Raw genomic sequence first — 16,981 nt, 5'->3', positions numbered from 1 at the left:
TAAATTAATAAAAACTAACATATTGAGAATTTACATTATTGCAAACAGTATGCTATGTGTTTTACATGCAGCAGCTAATTCACCCCTTGTTATCACCCTATGGAATAGGTGCTATTATCATCTTCACTTTACCAGTGGAGAAATTAAGGATCAGAGTGACTGAGTTGCTTGCCCAACTGTTAGAAACAAAGTTTCAATCTACATAGTATTGTACCTGCTTCATATGAAAACAAACTAACAAAAATTTAAAGTCTCAAGTCAGATGTCAAAAGGAAAAGTGGAAGAAGGAAGGTTCCACACTGGAGTAGATTTCAAATGTAATACAATTTTTGGAAACCAACTAACAAGACAAAAATCAGCCACAGACTATGATAAATAGCAAAGAAAAGAGTAAACAGCTACTCTTTTTCTATTATGCCAGAGCAGGAAAGTGCTCAGGAAAATTAAGTGTCAATAAACTAAAGACAAAATTAAACTTTTTCTCTAAGCATAGGCACAATTAACCTCTGAAAATTACTCATATTGGATGGTAATGAAGCAGACAGCTTTGTGAAATTGAGAACATATCTGATTCACTATAATGGGATTTTCAGTTAGATCAAATCACACATTGTGTTAGTCATTCTGAGTCAGGGCACATGCTGATTAGCAGAAAGGGTCACAAAAGAAAATTTTATTTTTGTCCAAGGCCAGAAAGGTCATGATTAAAGAATATGATAATAGCAACTCTGTATTACTTCTGAATATGAAGGAATGCCATGTAGATTTCCCAGTCTCTAGTGTGCTACTACATATTGCTTTTCCACCAAGTTGCAGTTCTCTACCTCATACCCGGAGGCAATGAAAAAAAATATCCCTGATTTTGGAAGAAAAGGAGTTCACAGTAACTTCTCACGCAATAGAGAGATGGAATGACATTATGATGTAGAGGACAGTTTGGGAGGTGGCTTACAAAGTGGCAAAAAATGAGGACAGGACTCGCCACAGGAATAGTGCAGTTTTAAGGATCTCCACATTAGGGATCATCTGACTTGGATTTTTATCTCCATTCTACCACTTCTTGCGTGGTAAAAGACTATAAGCCTCCACTTTAAAGTGTTAAGAGTTTCTTCTTCTGTGAAGGGTTTACATTAGTTTAACTCATAAGATGATATATTTTTAGTGTTATCTTGAGTGATCACTGCCTGTATTTTAGAGAAGCCTGTAATAGTGTCCCTTTTAAAATATAATAAGTCCAGAATATACAGAAATATTTCAGTGTCTCCTTGAGATTCTCTGTTTATGCAGTTCCATGATAAAAGCCCGTTCTGGGCTTTCAAAGTGTTCTTCTGCTGGACCTTTTCATCTCTCGGCAAAAGGGCGTTCATATTATTTTGATTACTCAGATTACATATTATAAGTTGGAACATGCTTACTTTTTGAAAATATTACTTGTTAATATTTGATTTTTCTTCATCACAGTTTTCATCACTGTGTTTTTGCTCTGAGAACTTATTTCACCCTTTTTAGCTCTCATCACTTGTATTTTCCTGTTTTTTCTGCGGATCACTGTTTCAATTAAAGTATATCAAGAGAGGGCTGGTTACTCACACAAAATGTCATTCAAAATAAAATGGATAAATACTGTATGGAATGATAACATTTGCAAAAATCAACTATAAAGAATTTGTGGATCAGAATTATTTCCTTTTTGAATTAAACTTTTTATTAAGTAAAACATATGCAGTGGCCACTATTATAATATTTGTTTCTTTCTTGTTTTTTATTCTTGTAGATCTAGATAATGTGGAGGGCATTGCTGTGGACTGGATTGGAAATAACCTTTACTGGACAAATGATGGCCATAGGAAGACCATTAATGTGGCCAGGCTGGAAAAGGCTTCTCAGAGTCGGAAGACTCTTTTAGAGGGAGAAATGTCCCATCCCAGAGGGATTGTGGTGGATCCTGTTAATGGGTAAGCAGTATTTGATCAGCTTTATATAAGGAAATGTATATTAAATATTTTTTTACATATTTGGTAGTACTAAGTTTTATTTACATTCACATATGAGTGGCCTGTATGGAAAAAGTTACTCATTTAGTGATTTCCTCTTTTAGAGAATGTGTTAAATAAACGTGTCAAAATACATTGAACTGAAATAAACAGATTATTTGTATAAAAGATATATTTACTTGATATATCCAGACAAGCACCATAATTCTCCATTGTAGACAGTCTGACATCAAGATAAATAATGAATTCAATCAGAGAAGCAATCAATTAATTTTTTAAAGGCTGTTGAAATACAGTAAAAAAAAATAGCAACCTTTTTTGTACACTTACTGTGGATGAGGCATTTTGTTAAATAGGTTACTATGCTCCTATTCTGTAATCCTCACAATAATCTTTTGAATTAGTTTCCATTCTTATCTTTGTTTTACAGAGAAGAGATTGCTAACTGATCTTCAAAAGACCACTAAATTATTAGGAGACTGGCATATGCATTTAAACTCAAACAGTCTGCCTCCAAGACTTTACTCATAACCCCTATACTCCACTACTTTTTACAAGGTCAGGTTGTTAATCATATAATTTTAGACATAACCATAGTTTCCATATAGTGACATCATTTTATGATATGTGCTACTGTTTGAGGATGGAATATTTTTGTGCAACTTTTAGACATATAGGCTCCTCCTTTCATTTTTATTCAGAGCTCTTATCTGAACCTAAGTAATACTATTCATATAGAAATATTGAAGAAATGTGAAAATCCCTAACAAATCTCAGAATTAGAATGGCTTGTGCATTTTACATGTATAATTGTTGATGTGGTGTTTATCCCCTCTATGGCTTATATGTCACTGTTTCAGAATAGCATCACAAAATAAATATTCTTTATATTTTATTACACACATAAAAATAATCTTAATTTAATAGGATGCATTTACAAATACCTTGTAAACTGAGATTGCCAAAGTGCAGGTACTAGAAATGTTTCTATTATGCTTCTTCCTAAATTGACACCTAAGCAGTATATAAGCTCATTTTATGTTCTTGTAAGGCATAATTATAAAGCTTTTCAGTGATTTTATGTGTGGATTCTATAAGTATCACTTCTATTCCTGGACTTTTAAACCAAGTTGTCTATCTGACCTTTAAATTAAGGCAATCTTAATTTTAAGAGAAAATATTTATTCCATACTTAATCTGCTTGAAGCAAGATGATTCAAATTTATCTTAAAATAGTATCTTTCTTCTCAGTATTCTGTTAGAGAAAAATATTTTCTGATAGAGTTAAAAAGGTGGTTTTGGTGCTCAGGGAAAAGACATAAATGTGGAAGTCATAGAATCATATGATTTGGAAGGAAATAGAAGACACTGGTCTCTCTTCAAATCCAGGAATCCTTTTCAACATTTCCCAAATATCGAGACATCTATTTGATGCCTTCTGTAGATTTGAAGGCATCAAATATAAGGCATGTATAGATTTGAAGCCTGTAACATCTACATAGCTGTCATATCAATTCTGATATGACCTTTTTTCTTTTCATTAGGCAATATTTACATCCCTGTAAATCTGTCTTGCAACTGGCCCTATACTTAGCTCTGGTGCTACACAGAACGACTCTTATATGTCTTTATCAGAAAGATTTTCAAATAAAATACTGCTATTATGCACCAACCTGAAAAACACATGCACATACACACACACACACATTTTTTCCCCTAACAATATAATATGCCCAGAGCTCTGCCCTGGGCATACAATGGTTAACAAAACAGGCTTGGACTGAACCCTTACAAAGCATCCCATGCCACCTGCAAGGTGAGGAGTGGGGAGATGGAGCAATAAATGAATACCAAATAAGCAACTAGACCAAAGTAATGGAGGAAGACAAACAGGTGGGCAAATGTGGAGACTTAACAGATAGCAAGACCTGTTTAAATAGATTGGCTGGAAGTTCTCTCTAAGGAGGTGTCATCTGAGCTGAGACTTAATCATAGAGAAGGAACCAGCCATGGAGAGTGAGGGAAAGAGTATTTCAGATCAAGAAACTGGTAACATTTGAAGATGTTAAGTTGAGCAAAAACTTGACTGTCAGAGGAACTGAAATGAAGACAGTGCACTGGGCTGTAGATTTAGGGGGAAGGTGACAAAGATGTAATTGGAAAGGAAAGTAGGCCCTTGTCTGCCACGATGAGAGCTTTGTATATTATCTTCAAGGCAAAGGTAAAATAGAGAAGTCATGTAATCAGATTTACCTTAAGGAAGAAAAAGCAAAAAACTGATTTTACTGTTCTGTAGGGTTGGATTTGAAGATAGTAGAAGTAAAATAGAAACATGTGAATTTAATTACCCAATTGTTTGACCCTAACATAATTTCCAGAAAAGAAGAAACTTTACTAGGAAAAAGCCCATTTAAAATAGAATCATGTAACTTTTAAGCAAAACATTTTCAGAAAAAGCACTCTGCTTTAATCACACTTTTTTTCTGCCATAACCCCTATTTGCACCTGTACACAGAAGCAATCACCGATTTTCTTTACGATGATGACCTATTAACAAAAAGTACTCAATTCAGAGATATGCTTTATCAAAATCGTCATAACCAATTACCAAATCAGTAAAGGATTTGTTTATTTATTTATTGAAATATATTATGATTAACTACCATATATATCAATAGAAGTCAGGAATGGGATTTGCAAATGAATGGAGTTGGTCCCAGAGACTTGAGATGTACAATCATAAGGTTAGTCACTGCATTCTGAAGGGACAGTATAACTAATTGTTTAGAGACGGGCATTTTGTGGAGGTTTTGTGGTGAGAAGAGTTCATTAAGGATAGAGCAGAGGGCATATGAAGGAGCATAATAGGAGGTGAAGCTAAAAATATGGGAAATCATCATGTTGTCATTAAAAGTTTGAATTTATTTTGCTGACAACAACAGAGTAATTGGAAGGTTTGGCGATAAAAGTCACATTTTTCAATTCATGACTTAGGAAGACAAGTGATAGCAATATGACAGCTGTCTCAGAAACAATCTGTTAGGAGTTCCTTTGAAGAGGGATTAAAGACCAACTAGCATTTGTAAGTAGGAACAGAAAAGTGGGGATTAAGACTGGAGACACTGAAAGAGTAAGATTGGCAGGCCTCAACAATTGTTGACATGGAGGTAAAGCTGAACAGGAATCTCTTATGATGACACCGTTCCTCAAGCAGGTAACTATAGATGAATTCCCTCCTTTCCAATAATTTCACATTGCAAAATTTATATTAATAACTTAGAAACCTGTATCTCTAGTTCTTCTGACTTCTCTAAATATTATCTATATGAAATATGTGTGATTCTGAGTGCATATTTTCCACAAACAGGATCTGTATTCCTATCTCAATTAGTAATAGTATGCACCTTCTAGTTAACAGATATTATCTTAGCAACTAAAACAAGTTTTTCAATACTAAAATTCATTTTACTTCCATGGCAGAGAAGCTCTTAATGATGTAAATATTTATAGGTTTGACCACCAGACAATACAATTTAATTTGGGGACATCATTAATATTAAAAAAAGCCAAACTTAGTGTTACAAGGTACAAATATGAACCAGAAATAATCCCTATCCATAATTATTTTAACTTTTAATTGGAATCATCAGCATGCAACCCTATCAAATATAATACAAGGCACAAATGCAATAACTATGATCAAGTAATTAAAAAGTGTCACTATAAACAAGGGAAAGAGCTTATTGTGATAGAGTGTAGGTATAGACTTCATCAAGATACTGTATCTGAACAGGTCTTGAAAAGTAGAGTTACAGTTTCTTTTGCCATATTATCAGAAGGCCAGCTTAATCTAATTGTTAACTTGCTATACCCCGCGTCCCACCTACAAAGAGATTTATAGTACTTCCTGATTATTTCCTAGGTCATATTTTTTATTTTGTGTGTTTAGGATTCATCTCATTTGATATTGATTATAAGGCTTTCGCAATATAAATTTTAATCAGATAACAAATGGGAGGATGATGATCAGATAACAGTCTCTGACAGATTGGCATCACTTATTTAAACTGTTTTTCTTATGTTTTGTTTGAATAAAAATATTCTTAAGTAATATATCAGATCACAATTATTTCTTCAAATAGCAAAACGATACAAAATATTGTTTTAGAATACCCTGAATTATCCCTCATCTGTGCATGTGAGTGCTCACACAAATGGATGTGTGATTTGGGAAAGAGAGTCACAGAAGAAAAGAGTGTTGCTATGATCAAAAGGAAAAGCTAGAGGGAAAGATAATTGCAATTTTAAAAAGTCATTAATTGGCAACCACAATAAATCTTTATTGACTAGCCATATTTAAGATTTTGGAAAAGTTTAGTAGAGACAAGAAATCTGTATATTTCCTCTTTACAAAATAACTTTATACAGTGAAGTCAAGTGGTCATACCTGTAACTGATGTAGGATATGAGCAAATAGAATGATTCTTCTGTTTGTTCCTACAATGGCCCAATAATAAAACCACTTGAAGAACATTCAGGATGCAATATAAGCATATTACTATATGCTAATAAATTAGTTTATTTCTAGCATTAGAATGTATTTTAACTTAGTAAAGTTCACCAATCTCAATATACTCCCTCAGGTCTAAAAAGGCATGTCAGCATTGTTGTAAACTGTTAAGATAATTTTAAAAGAGTTTGACTGGTATGAAGTAATGGATGGTATGTTAAATCCTCAGTTGTTCCAAATCTGCCTGTTTAGATCACAGTAGGATTTTTAGTCATGGAGACAGATTTTTCCCAAATTACCTCAGACATTCTTTAGTGCAGGAGGCAGACGATCTAATAAGGGCATTTCTAGGGTCAGCAGCTTAGAAAAGCTTTGGAGTTTTAGAAAGCTGTGTATGAGGTGAATGAATTAAAACCTACCATTTAATTAATAACTCAGGAACTTTCACATGACCCTAAAACAACACATGTGGAGAGTTTTAACCTTATTCGTGAGGGAACTGGAACTTTAGCTCAAAGCCCCCTCTCCCACTGTTAGAGCTCACACAAAAGATTTGTTTTTAAAGGTAGATGCTTTTGTTGGAGATAGAAATTAAAGTTCAACATCTCAAGGTCAGTCAACCTGATGTTATTAAACTCATGTGCAGCTAAATGATTTTCTGTGGGTTTTGTGGGGGGTAATAATGCCAGCAATAAAACACAGATAATTTGCATCAGAAAGACAAATTAAAACCTGGCCAAACAAACCCAGTGTGACTGTGCCCTGTAGAACAAAGACAATCCAACTGACAGCTTTAAAAAAATAATAATTAATGTGACATTGAGTAAATTCTGGAGTATATCGTAACTATGCCATGAGTTCTGTTAGTCACTCTACTTTTTTAATTATATAATTGATTATATGTTTTATGAAGTGGACAATATTTAAAAATAGTAATGCCTTAAATCCTTTTAAGTGCCTCAAAAATCATTTCCCAAACTTGATATCAATGCCAAAGGAAACCAGTTCTGGCACTTACTGTTAGGTTAATTAGTATATAAGGCCAGTGAGTGTGGTAATGGTAGTAGTGGGTTTTCTATCCTGGGCTAAATAGAGTGGCTTCACCAAACAAACCTTTACCTCCTTTAGTTCTTCAATGCTGCCCCCTCCCCTTGGCAGATAAGCGTTTAGATAGGAGAATAATCCAGAATGTGATGAGATTTTAGGAAGGTGCCAAGCCTGAAGAAATGTTGCTCTCTGTGGTGGCTGGTAGCAATAACGTATGTGCTCTTGTTTGTAACATCTTAGTTGGATGTATTGGACAGACTGGGAGGAAGATGAAATAGATGACAGCGTGGGAAGGATCGAGAAGGCCTGGATGGATGGCTTCAATCGGCAGATTTTTGTGACTTCAAAGATGCTGTGGCCAAACGGTTTAACTCTCGACTTTCACACCAACACATTATACTGGTGTGATGCCTATTATGATCATATTGAAAAAGTGTTTTTGAATGGAACTCACAGGAAGGTAAAAGACAAATGCTGCTGTTTTCATGCCACAGGCTGCTTCTTTCTCAGGGCCTTGTTGGTGCTGTGTTAAAAATACTTGAAAGTTTATTTTTACCCCTCTGAGGTGGCTGCCAGTAGTCTCTGTGGGGTGGCTAATGGAGCCTGAGCATTAAGTACTGCAGCTGGCACTTGGCTCCGGGAGACCAGTCCCTGCTCACTGTGGTATGCCAGGATTTGTGGGATTTTTAAAAGAAGCTCTCAGGATATCAAGAGCTGGTTTAAAATGCAGTTTTTCTACATTACTGATGAGTTTGCTAAGACCAAGCAACCCAGCTCTATTCAAATATCCTCAATATTTGCAGCTGAAATTTAACCTATATATTATGAAAAAGTAATTATGATGCATTCATCTGAGTGAAGAATTTTATGACATTGGAACTGAAACACAAGAATAAACTGAACTTCAAGCCTTATTGGTATGAATAGATACCAACTTCTTGCTTCATTTGGTAGAATCATCACAAAATGATTTCCAAATTCTTGGTGAAACTGAGGATGCAGCTGACTGTGTGGCAGAGGCAGTGTTCACAAGAATACCACCTCTATATTTTATCTTATAATTATTTTAAGTACATAGAACATTATGACCAGACTTCATCTGTTTAGTTAAATACTGGAGAAAAGAAACAATAAAAATTAACAAAATGCTTCCTTTGACCTTGCACTTTCTTCTACTTTGGAAAGAAAGACTGCACAATTGGTGAGCCGATTCATCACGAATTCTGTTTGAGAAATAAATAGTACACTGATGAGTTAAGACTATTTCACTCATTGCTTGACTCTAACAGTGCTTGAAATATTTTTCCCAAATAAGTACATCTGATTGGCCTTTAAGCTAATGCCACATACTTACAGGTGCTAAATAAATATTTATGATTCATTTGAAATTGACATGTACACAATATATGTAACATCTGAAGGGCCAGCATATTTTGGTCTTGATGGAAATGAGAAAATAAAAATAAGAAACCATCTCAATTATTCAATACATGAAAGTTTGGTATGAAGAATTCAGATAAAAGGAACAAATAACTTCTTCAATTCTCTAATGTTAAATGAATACAAAATATTTTTCATATTGTATACAATATATTTTATAAATGTATTATCATTGTAGGGGATAATATCCCTGACTCTCCTGCTGCAACCCTACACGTGAAACTAGATGTATCACATGAGTTCTTCATTCAAACACAATAAAATACAACTGGAATGTAAAGAATATATTAGTATAATCAGAACTGAAATTAATAAGTCTTGTTTATTTACTACTAATAAATGTTTCTATGTTCAGAATTAAAATCTTTGCCTTCCTCTCTGTCATCTCCTAGCTATTTGCAGTTCTCATTGGTCCAATTAAATAGGAGAATCTCTTTCATTACCAATGTCATAAGACCATGTTGTAATCTTCGGCCATTGGATGAACAATATGGCAGTATACGTAATGATACTAACTACTCAGATCAGTTTCTATCCCAGGATATGATACTGGGATATCATAAATAAATGAGACAGGCAAGAGTGTTAGGCAAAGTCATTTTAATGTTTGCATTTCTTGACCGTATACATAGTGCCATTTGTAAGAGTATTTAAATGCAGGAAATATAACTGGTCTCCTTCCAATAGCATGTCCTAAAAACAGAAAAATATGCTCACATTGTGAAATCTATTTTTCAAATATACAGAAAGAAAATATGAGTTAAGATGTTAGATCATTATTTGTTACACTTATCTGAATATCATTTTCTCTATTGTTCTGTTTCTAAAGGTCAGTTCTTCTTTTTCACAATGTGTTTATATTTTACAGATTGTTTACAGTGGGAAAGAGTTGAACCATCCTTTTGGACTGTCACATCATGGGAATTTTGTATTCTGGACTGATTATATGAATGGTTCCATTTTTCAACTAGATTTGATAACAAATGAGGTGACATTACTAAGGCGTGAAAGACCACCCCTGTTTGGGCTTCAAATTTATGATCCGCGAAAACAACAAGGTATTAAAAAATAGAATTGCTTCTGAGTTTCACATATAATAATACTTCACAGTGGTTGCAAAAAGGCTTTATTTTGACAGCACTGCTAAAGTTTTGTGATAAAAAGTGTCTAGTCACCTTAAAGTCAATCAAATCTTAGATCTCGTTACCATAAAAATTTATTATTTATTGTTCAGAATAGTCCAAGTGCGTAACTCTGGGAATTCTATTTGAGTGAAGTTCGAGGTTTCTTTCCAAAAACTTCCTTTTTCATTCCATCTTCACTGAAGAAGATTATTATTTAAAGAAAGAAAAAATATATTCTTAATGATTTCCAAGTATTCTGATCAGTAAGAAAAGCTTTTAGTGGGAAAAGAATGCTATTGGAACATATTTTAAAGTACATTATACAAGGAAAAATAGTATTCTAAAAAGTGTCTTAGTATATTTATCTGGTTAGTTTTCATGTACACTTAGGGAATATTTAAGTATTTTAGATGATATGAAAGTGAAATAATCTACTATGACATTCATGTCTTATTAATACCAGATAATATTGTATGTTTTATCTACATTAGTTATTAGTATTTACTAGGCCATACCCAAATAGCATTACTCAGAACTTAGGTACTAAACAAAGAACAGGTTTGTAAATTATATCATAGACTTTATTATTGTTCTTAATCATGGCTATTCCTTTCTTTTATGGAGATATCCTTGTGAAAATTTAATGAGCATACATTTCAATAACTTTAGGATGAAGAAATTATATCCCGAGTTTTCAAAGCATATGTTTTCAATAGGAAGTTATCCAGAAATAGGAGTTTTTTGAAGATATTTCAGCTAAAACAGAGATTTTAAAAGCAAAGTATCTTAAGAGCTTCCTTTTCTTTTTTCTACTGCATTGAAATTGCCTCACTAAGATACAAATGCAGTTTTGTAAATTAGTGGAAGTTTGTAAAGTGGTAAGACTAAATAGCTAATAAAATACTAAAGTATCTTTAAAAATGAAATTGAGATGGTATAGGCTATAGTTGTGGACAAGAAATGAAGAATAGAGACAATTGCCTGGGTAGATCAAATGATAATATTTTCTGTTACATTCATATCAACCCTGCTCCCCGCACCCCACCCCTGGACCACTGTAATTTGTCTACTCTAACTGGAGGCAAGACTATGAACAGGAACTACCCATCTAATGTCCTCTAGGGTCCTGTTTTCAGGACTGTTATTCCGTCTAATTTCACTATTTTTAGTTTCCTGAATTTCATTATACCAATTAATGTACAATCACATTTCCCATTTCCATTCTTTTTAAAAATTGTTCATCTTGAATGTCATTACTGAACTCCCTCTAGCCAAACTTCATGACATTTTCACAATCTCAATTCAAGGCAACACGTGGACTGAAAAATAGCCTGGCTTGCTCTAAAATGGACTTGGACTCAAATCTGGGTCCTAACACTTTCTCCTTCTCAAACTTGGGACACAGCTTGAAGGATTTATTAAAGATAGGAAATGCTTTATTTATAAAGTTCCTGAGAGGTTTAAATAACTATTTGTTATATAAGAGTAAAATAGTACAGTGCCTAGCACACACTGAATATGAATTAATTATTCCTTACCATTTTTCAATCAGGAAGCATGTATTTTTTAACTATCTTTCTGTATAAGCATTTTAACTGAATATTCAGAGGACTAAAGTGTCATAATCATATGCAACAAAGTACATGCCTCTGATAGAAATATGAAGAATGCATTTCTGTATTTATGGGGAGTATATCTGGTGTTCCAAACAGTGCCACTGACATGTAATTGTGAAATGCAAGTGCTTTTGTAAATTTGTAATTACATGGACATTAAAATGAAAACTTTTGTACCTGATTACTAAACTTTTATTCAACCTTTATTGTAGAAACATTATGTTCTGTATAACTAAGAGAATGTGTTTAGCTGTAAAAGCAAACTGATCAAATATTTTTCATTAATTTTGGTGAAATAATCAATTACTTGAGTTTTCTACCCAGTCTTCATGTAGCTAAGGATTGACTAGTACTTAACTGGATCTTTTGAGCAGACAATACGATATGGAAGGGATACCAGAACAACATCTTTTTCACTCAGTCAATAGACATTGAAATTGGATAACCTTTTCAGTATCTAAATCTTAGCATATTTTACTAAATTGACCAAAGCAGCTAGATTATGCAGCAAAATACATTGAGATGTTCAAATGCACACATGTTATTTTACCATGTTACAATTTTCTCTCTGTGGTATTTCTTTGTGCATCTTTTGAAGCTCAGATACTAATATTTAGAAACATCTAATCAGTGGCACATAAACATTGGTTATATACTGTCTTTGTAGACTGTTTTCTAAAGATAAAATAGCTGCACTGAGTCAAAAACCGAATCCCTAAGTAGTACAAATTACTATTTTTTTAATGTGATGGAACGAGCTAGTCTTATATAGCGTTGTATTGTCTCTCCCTTTATTTCTTTCTCTTCCTCTCTCTCTGAGAAACTATGGTATATGATTGCATATATATATATACACACTATATTTGCTTATATATAGTATTAATGCATATATTTCTGAGTATATATATATATATATATATACATATACACATAAATGATAGGTAGATAATATCACACACATCACACATACCACCCCACAGGAACACCATGGAAAATATTCAGGATTATTATTAATGTAACATCTAAATTCTTTTAGACTTGGCGTCAGATAATTACTCAGCTAATTTTGCTTCTCCAGATTAGGAAAGATTATTATAAAATTATTTGATACTATACCAGCTGATGTCAAGAAGGTAGATACATAACCATACTAAACAGAAAACTGTATCTAGAAATGAATTCCTAAGTAATTCTTAGAGATTTAGGGTCAAAATATTTTCAGATTTGCTACTGCTGTTTCTTCTGATTTAATGGGTAAGCTTTACTTCTTTTTCATTTGCATTAGATATCTAGAACAATTTTTATAACCTTCTCCTGAAATTCCTCATATAAAGTACAGCAGTTGTTAAAACTAACACACTTTTACTTTTTTATTCTCTAGATTTTGAAGCATACCTTTATTTTTCCCACATGTTTTAAAGAATGAGATAATCAAAACTAAAACTAAGTACAATATTCTAAAAAGGGTTAATGAATAGTATCCTATATTGAATTAAAAATAATAGATTAGCGTCTATGTCAACTATATCAAATTTATTAACTAATATAACTGAAGTTATAACTACCAATATGCTAAACTTTCTTATTAACACCTCACAAAAACCATTTATAATTGTTACTATTGATCAGGAAGATGTAGCCATTTGCTTTCAAGAAAAAAATGAGCCAGGGATAAACTGGGATTCAAATTCAGGTTTGTTTGATCACAAAGTAGTTTTATAAGATTAATTTATGTGGCCAATTTTATGAAAATTATATAGCTACTGTATTTTCAGATCGAAGGAAAATAATGTGGTTTTCTTTAGTCATTGTAGTTTTATTTTATTTTCAAAACATTTTCTTTTTAATATGAACTTCCCCTTGACTACTTTTGTAGAATCCAGGATTCAGAGATCTTAGGTTACAAAGCACTAGTATAACAGACACAGCAATTTTTATTTAATGCATGATATACTTTTTTTTTTTTTTTGGAACTTTTTTTTTTTTTTTTTGAGAGGGCATCTCTCATATTTATTGATCAAATGGTTGTTAACAACAATAAAATTCAGTATAGGGGGGTCAATGCTCAATGTACAATCATTAATCCATCTCAAGCCTAATTCTCGTCAGTCTCCAATCTTCTGAAGCATAACGAACAAGTTCTTACATGGTGAACGAATTCTTACATAGTGAATAAATTCTTACATGGTTAACAGTACAAGGGCAGTCATCACAGAAACTTTCGGTTTTGATCATGCAATATGACCTATAAACCATCAGGTCAAATATGAATATTCATTTGATTTTTGTACTTGATTTATATGTTCATCCCACATTTCTCCTATTATTATTATTATTTTTATTTTTAATAAAATGCTGAAGTGGTAGGTAGATGCAAGATAAAGGTAGAAAACATAGTTTAGTGCTGTAAGAAGGCAAATGTAGATGATCAGATGATCAGGTGTGTGCCTATGGACTAAGTATTAATCCAGGCTAGACAAGGGCAGCAAGACATCCACGGATGCAGAAGATTTCTCTCAAAGCAGGGGGGGTGAGGTTCTGAGCCTCACCTCTGTTGATCCCCAAATTCTCACCTGATGGCCCCCCTGCGACTGTGCCTGTCTTAGGTTGTTCCTCCCTTGAGGAATCTTACCCGTCTCTGGCTAACCAGTCATCTTCCGGGGCCATACAGGGAAATGTAAAGTTGGTAAGTGAGAGAGAAGCCTTATTGTTTGCAAAGGTTAGCTTTTTACTTCTTTGCAGATTTATGCCCTGTGGCTTCTATGCCCAGCACTTGTCTCGAGGTATCTTTACCACCTGGAGGAATTATGATACTCAGTAAATTCGATATGAGGCACGAATTCTATTTAAAGTTTGTAATTAGGAAGGAAGAAGAAAAGCTATAGATGTAGCATATGAAGGAAACTTGGGAGGATTGATTATTTCTTTGACATATCTTCTTGTATTGTACCTTAAGTATGTATAGGTTTTAAACTACTAACTAATTTGCACACACATATTAACATAATAGGAATATGGTGACATAAACAAAGCAAATCTATAATTACCAGCCATCTCCAGTGAAGCCAAGAAAACCATTTAGGCACCCTAGGCATTTGTGAAAATTTATCTATGATATGATGGATATTTTCCAACTGTACTTGAACCATCAGACAAATTAAAGCAGCCCATTTCTGGGATCTGTTCACATCCCATATGTTCTTTTAACCATAGATAGTCTATAGTCATGAGATTTTGGGGTGCTACAATTTGCACCCCTCCCAACTCCTGGTTGAGTTCCAACAGTACAGATCCAGTCAAATTCGTTGTCTCACTGTATGCACATGCCAGCCTAGACATCTCCCTCCTCCTTCTTATGGCAAGTCCAGGAGACGGTGGGCTGGATGCAGCCACAACCGCAGCATCGTCCGGATCCCTGTGGAGGCTTTTTTGATGATCATCCCCCGGCACGAGTCCTCCAGAGAGTGCTGATGCCGGAAGCTCCTCCTCATATCGTATCTTAGTTCATTTTCTGGGTATCCAAGCTAGGCCTTGATCTTCTGCGTAGAAACAAACAGACCCTTTGCCCACACTTTGACATGCCCTCTATACCACTGTGCAGAACTCATTGGAGGTCAGCACACAGTAACTGCTTTTTTTTTTTTTTTTTAATTAAGAGAAAGGAATATTATCAGAAAAGAGTACCTCCATAGCTGATCATCTGACACCCTTTAAGTGATCAACATTAAGGATATTTAAAGCATGCGTTGATCTTTGATTTACCAATAGTTTTATCCTGTTAAGGAGTAATCCCCCTTTTCTTTCTTTCTTTCTTTTTTTTTTTTTAAATTTTTAATCTACACTTACCTGAAGAATACTATGTTTACTATGCTCTCCCCTATATCAGGTCCCCCCTAACAACCACATTACGGTTACTGTCCATCAGCTTAGCAAAATGTTGTAGAGTCACTACTTGTCCTCTCTGTGTTGTGCAGCCCACCCTCCCCTTTCTCCCTCCCCCCCATGCATGCTAATCTTAATACCCCCCTTCTTCTTCCCCCCCCTTATCCCTCCCTGCCCACCCATCCTCCCCAGTTCCTTTCCCTTTGGTACCTGTTAGTCCATTTTTGGGTTCTGTAATTCTGCTGCTGTTTTGTTCCTTCAGTTTTTCCTTTGTTCCTATACTCCTCATATGAGTGAAATCATTTGGTATTTCTCTTTCTCCGCTTGGCTTATTTCACTGAGCATAATACTCTCCAGCTCCATCCATGTTGCTGCAAATGGTTGGATTTTTCCACTTCTTATGGCTGAGTAGTATTCCATTGTGTATATGTACCACATCTTCTTTATCCATTCATCTACAGATGGACATTTAGGTTGCTTCCAATTCTTGGCTATTGTAAATAGTGCTGCGATAAACATAGGAGTGCATCTGTCTTTCTCAAACTTGATTGCTGCGTTCTTAGGGTAAATTCCTAGGAGTGGAATTCCTGGGTCAAATGGTAGGTCTGTTTTGAGCATTTTGATGCACCTCCATACTGCTTTCCACAATGGTTGAACTAATTTACATTCCCACCAGCAGTGTAGGAGGGTTCCCCTTTCTCCACAGCCTCGCCAACATTTGTTGTTGTTTGTCTTTTGGATGGCAGCTATCCTTACTGGTGTGAGGTGATACCTCATTGTAGTTTTAATTTGCATTTCTCTGATAATTAGCGATGTGGAGCATCTTTTCATGTGTCTCTTGGCCATCTGTATTTCTTTTTTGGAGAACTGTCTGTTCAGTTCCTCTGCCCATTTTTTAATTGGGTTATTTGTTTTTTGTTTGTTGAGGCGTGTGAGCTCTTTATATATTCTGGACGTCAAGCCTTTATCAGATCTGTCATTTTCAAATATATTCTCCCATACTGTAGGGTTCCTTTTTGTTCTATTGATGGTGTCTTTCGCTGTACAGAAGCTTTTCAGCTTAATGTAGTCCCACTTGCTCATTTTTGCTGTTGTTTTCCTTGCCCGGGGAGATATGTTCAAGAAGAGATCACTCATGTTTATGTCTAAGAGGTTTTTGCCTATGTTTTTTTCCAAGAGTTTAATGGTTTCGTGACTTACATTCAGGTCTTTGATCCATTTTGAGTTTACCTTTGTATATGGGGTTAGACAATGGTCCAGTTTCATTCTCCTACATGTAGCTGTCCAGTTTTGCCAGCACCATCTGTTGAAGAGACTGTCATTTTGCCATTGTATGTCCATGGCTCCTTTATCAAATATTAATTGACC

The 16,981-nt window shown here is 34.4% G+C and overlaps 1 protein-coding gene across 6 annotated transcripts in view; it reads left to right on the top strand.

Moving 5' to 3' along the window:
- Positions 1 to 16,981, top strand: part of LRP1B (LDL receptor related protein 1B) — a 1,876,014-nt gene that overhangs the window by 1,080,217 nt on the left and 778,816 nt on the right. For all 6 annotated transcript variants that reach the window (XM_073241389.1, XM_073241391.1, XM_073241392.1 and 3 more), the window contains exons 12-14: positions 1,775 to 1,955; positions 7,792 to 8,011; positions 9,860 to 10,049. In XM_073241389.1, the coding sequence (XP_073097490.1) occupies positions 1,775 to 1,955; positions 7,792 to 8,011; positions 9,860 to 10,049 (591 nt within the window). The remainder of the gene's footprint in view (positions 1 to 1,774; positions 1,956 to 7,791; positions 8,012 to 9,859; positions 10,050 to 16,981) is intronic.

The sequence above is a fragment of the Manis javanica genome, chromosome 7 (assembly GCF_040802235.1).
Source record: "Manis javanica isolate MJ-LG chromosome 7, MJ_LKY, whole genome shotgun sequence".
Classification (NCBI taxonomy): Eukaryota; Metazoa; Chordata; class Mammalia; order Pholidota; family Manidae; genus Manis; species Manis javanica.
Note: the sequence above shows the minus strand (reverse complement) of the source record. Positions and strands in the feature narration are given on the sequence as shown.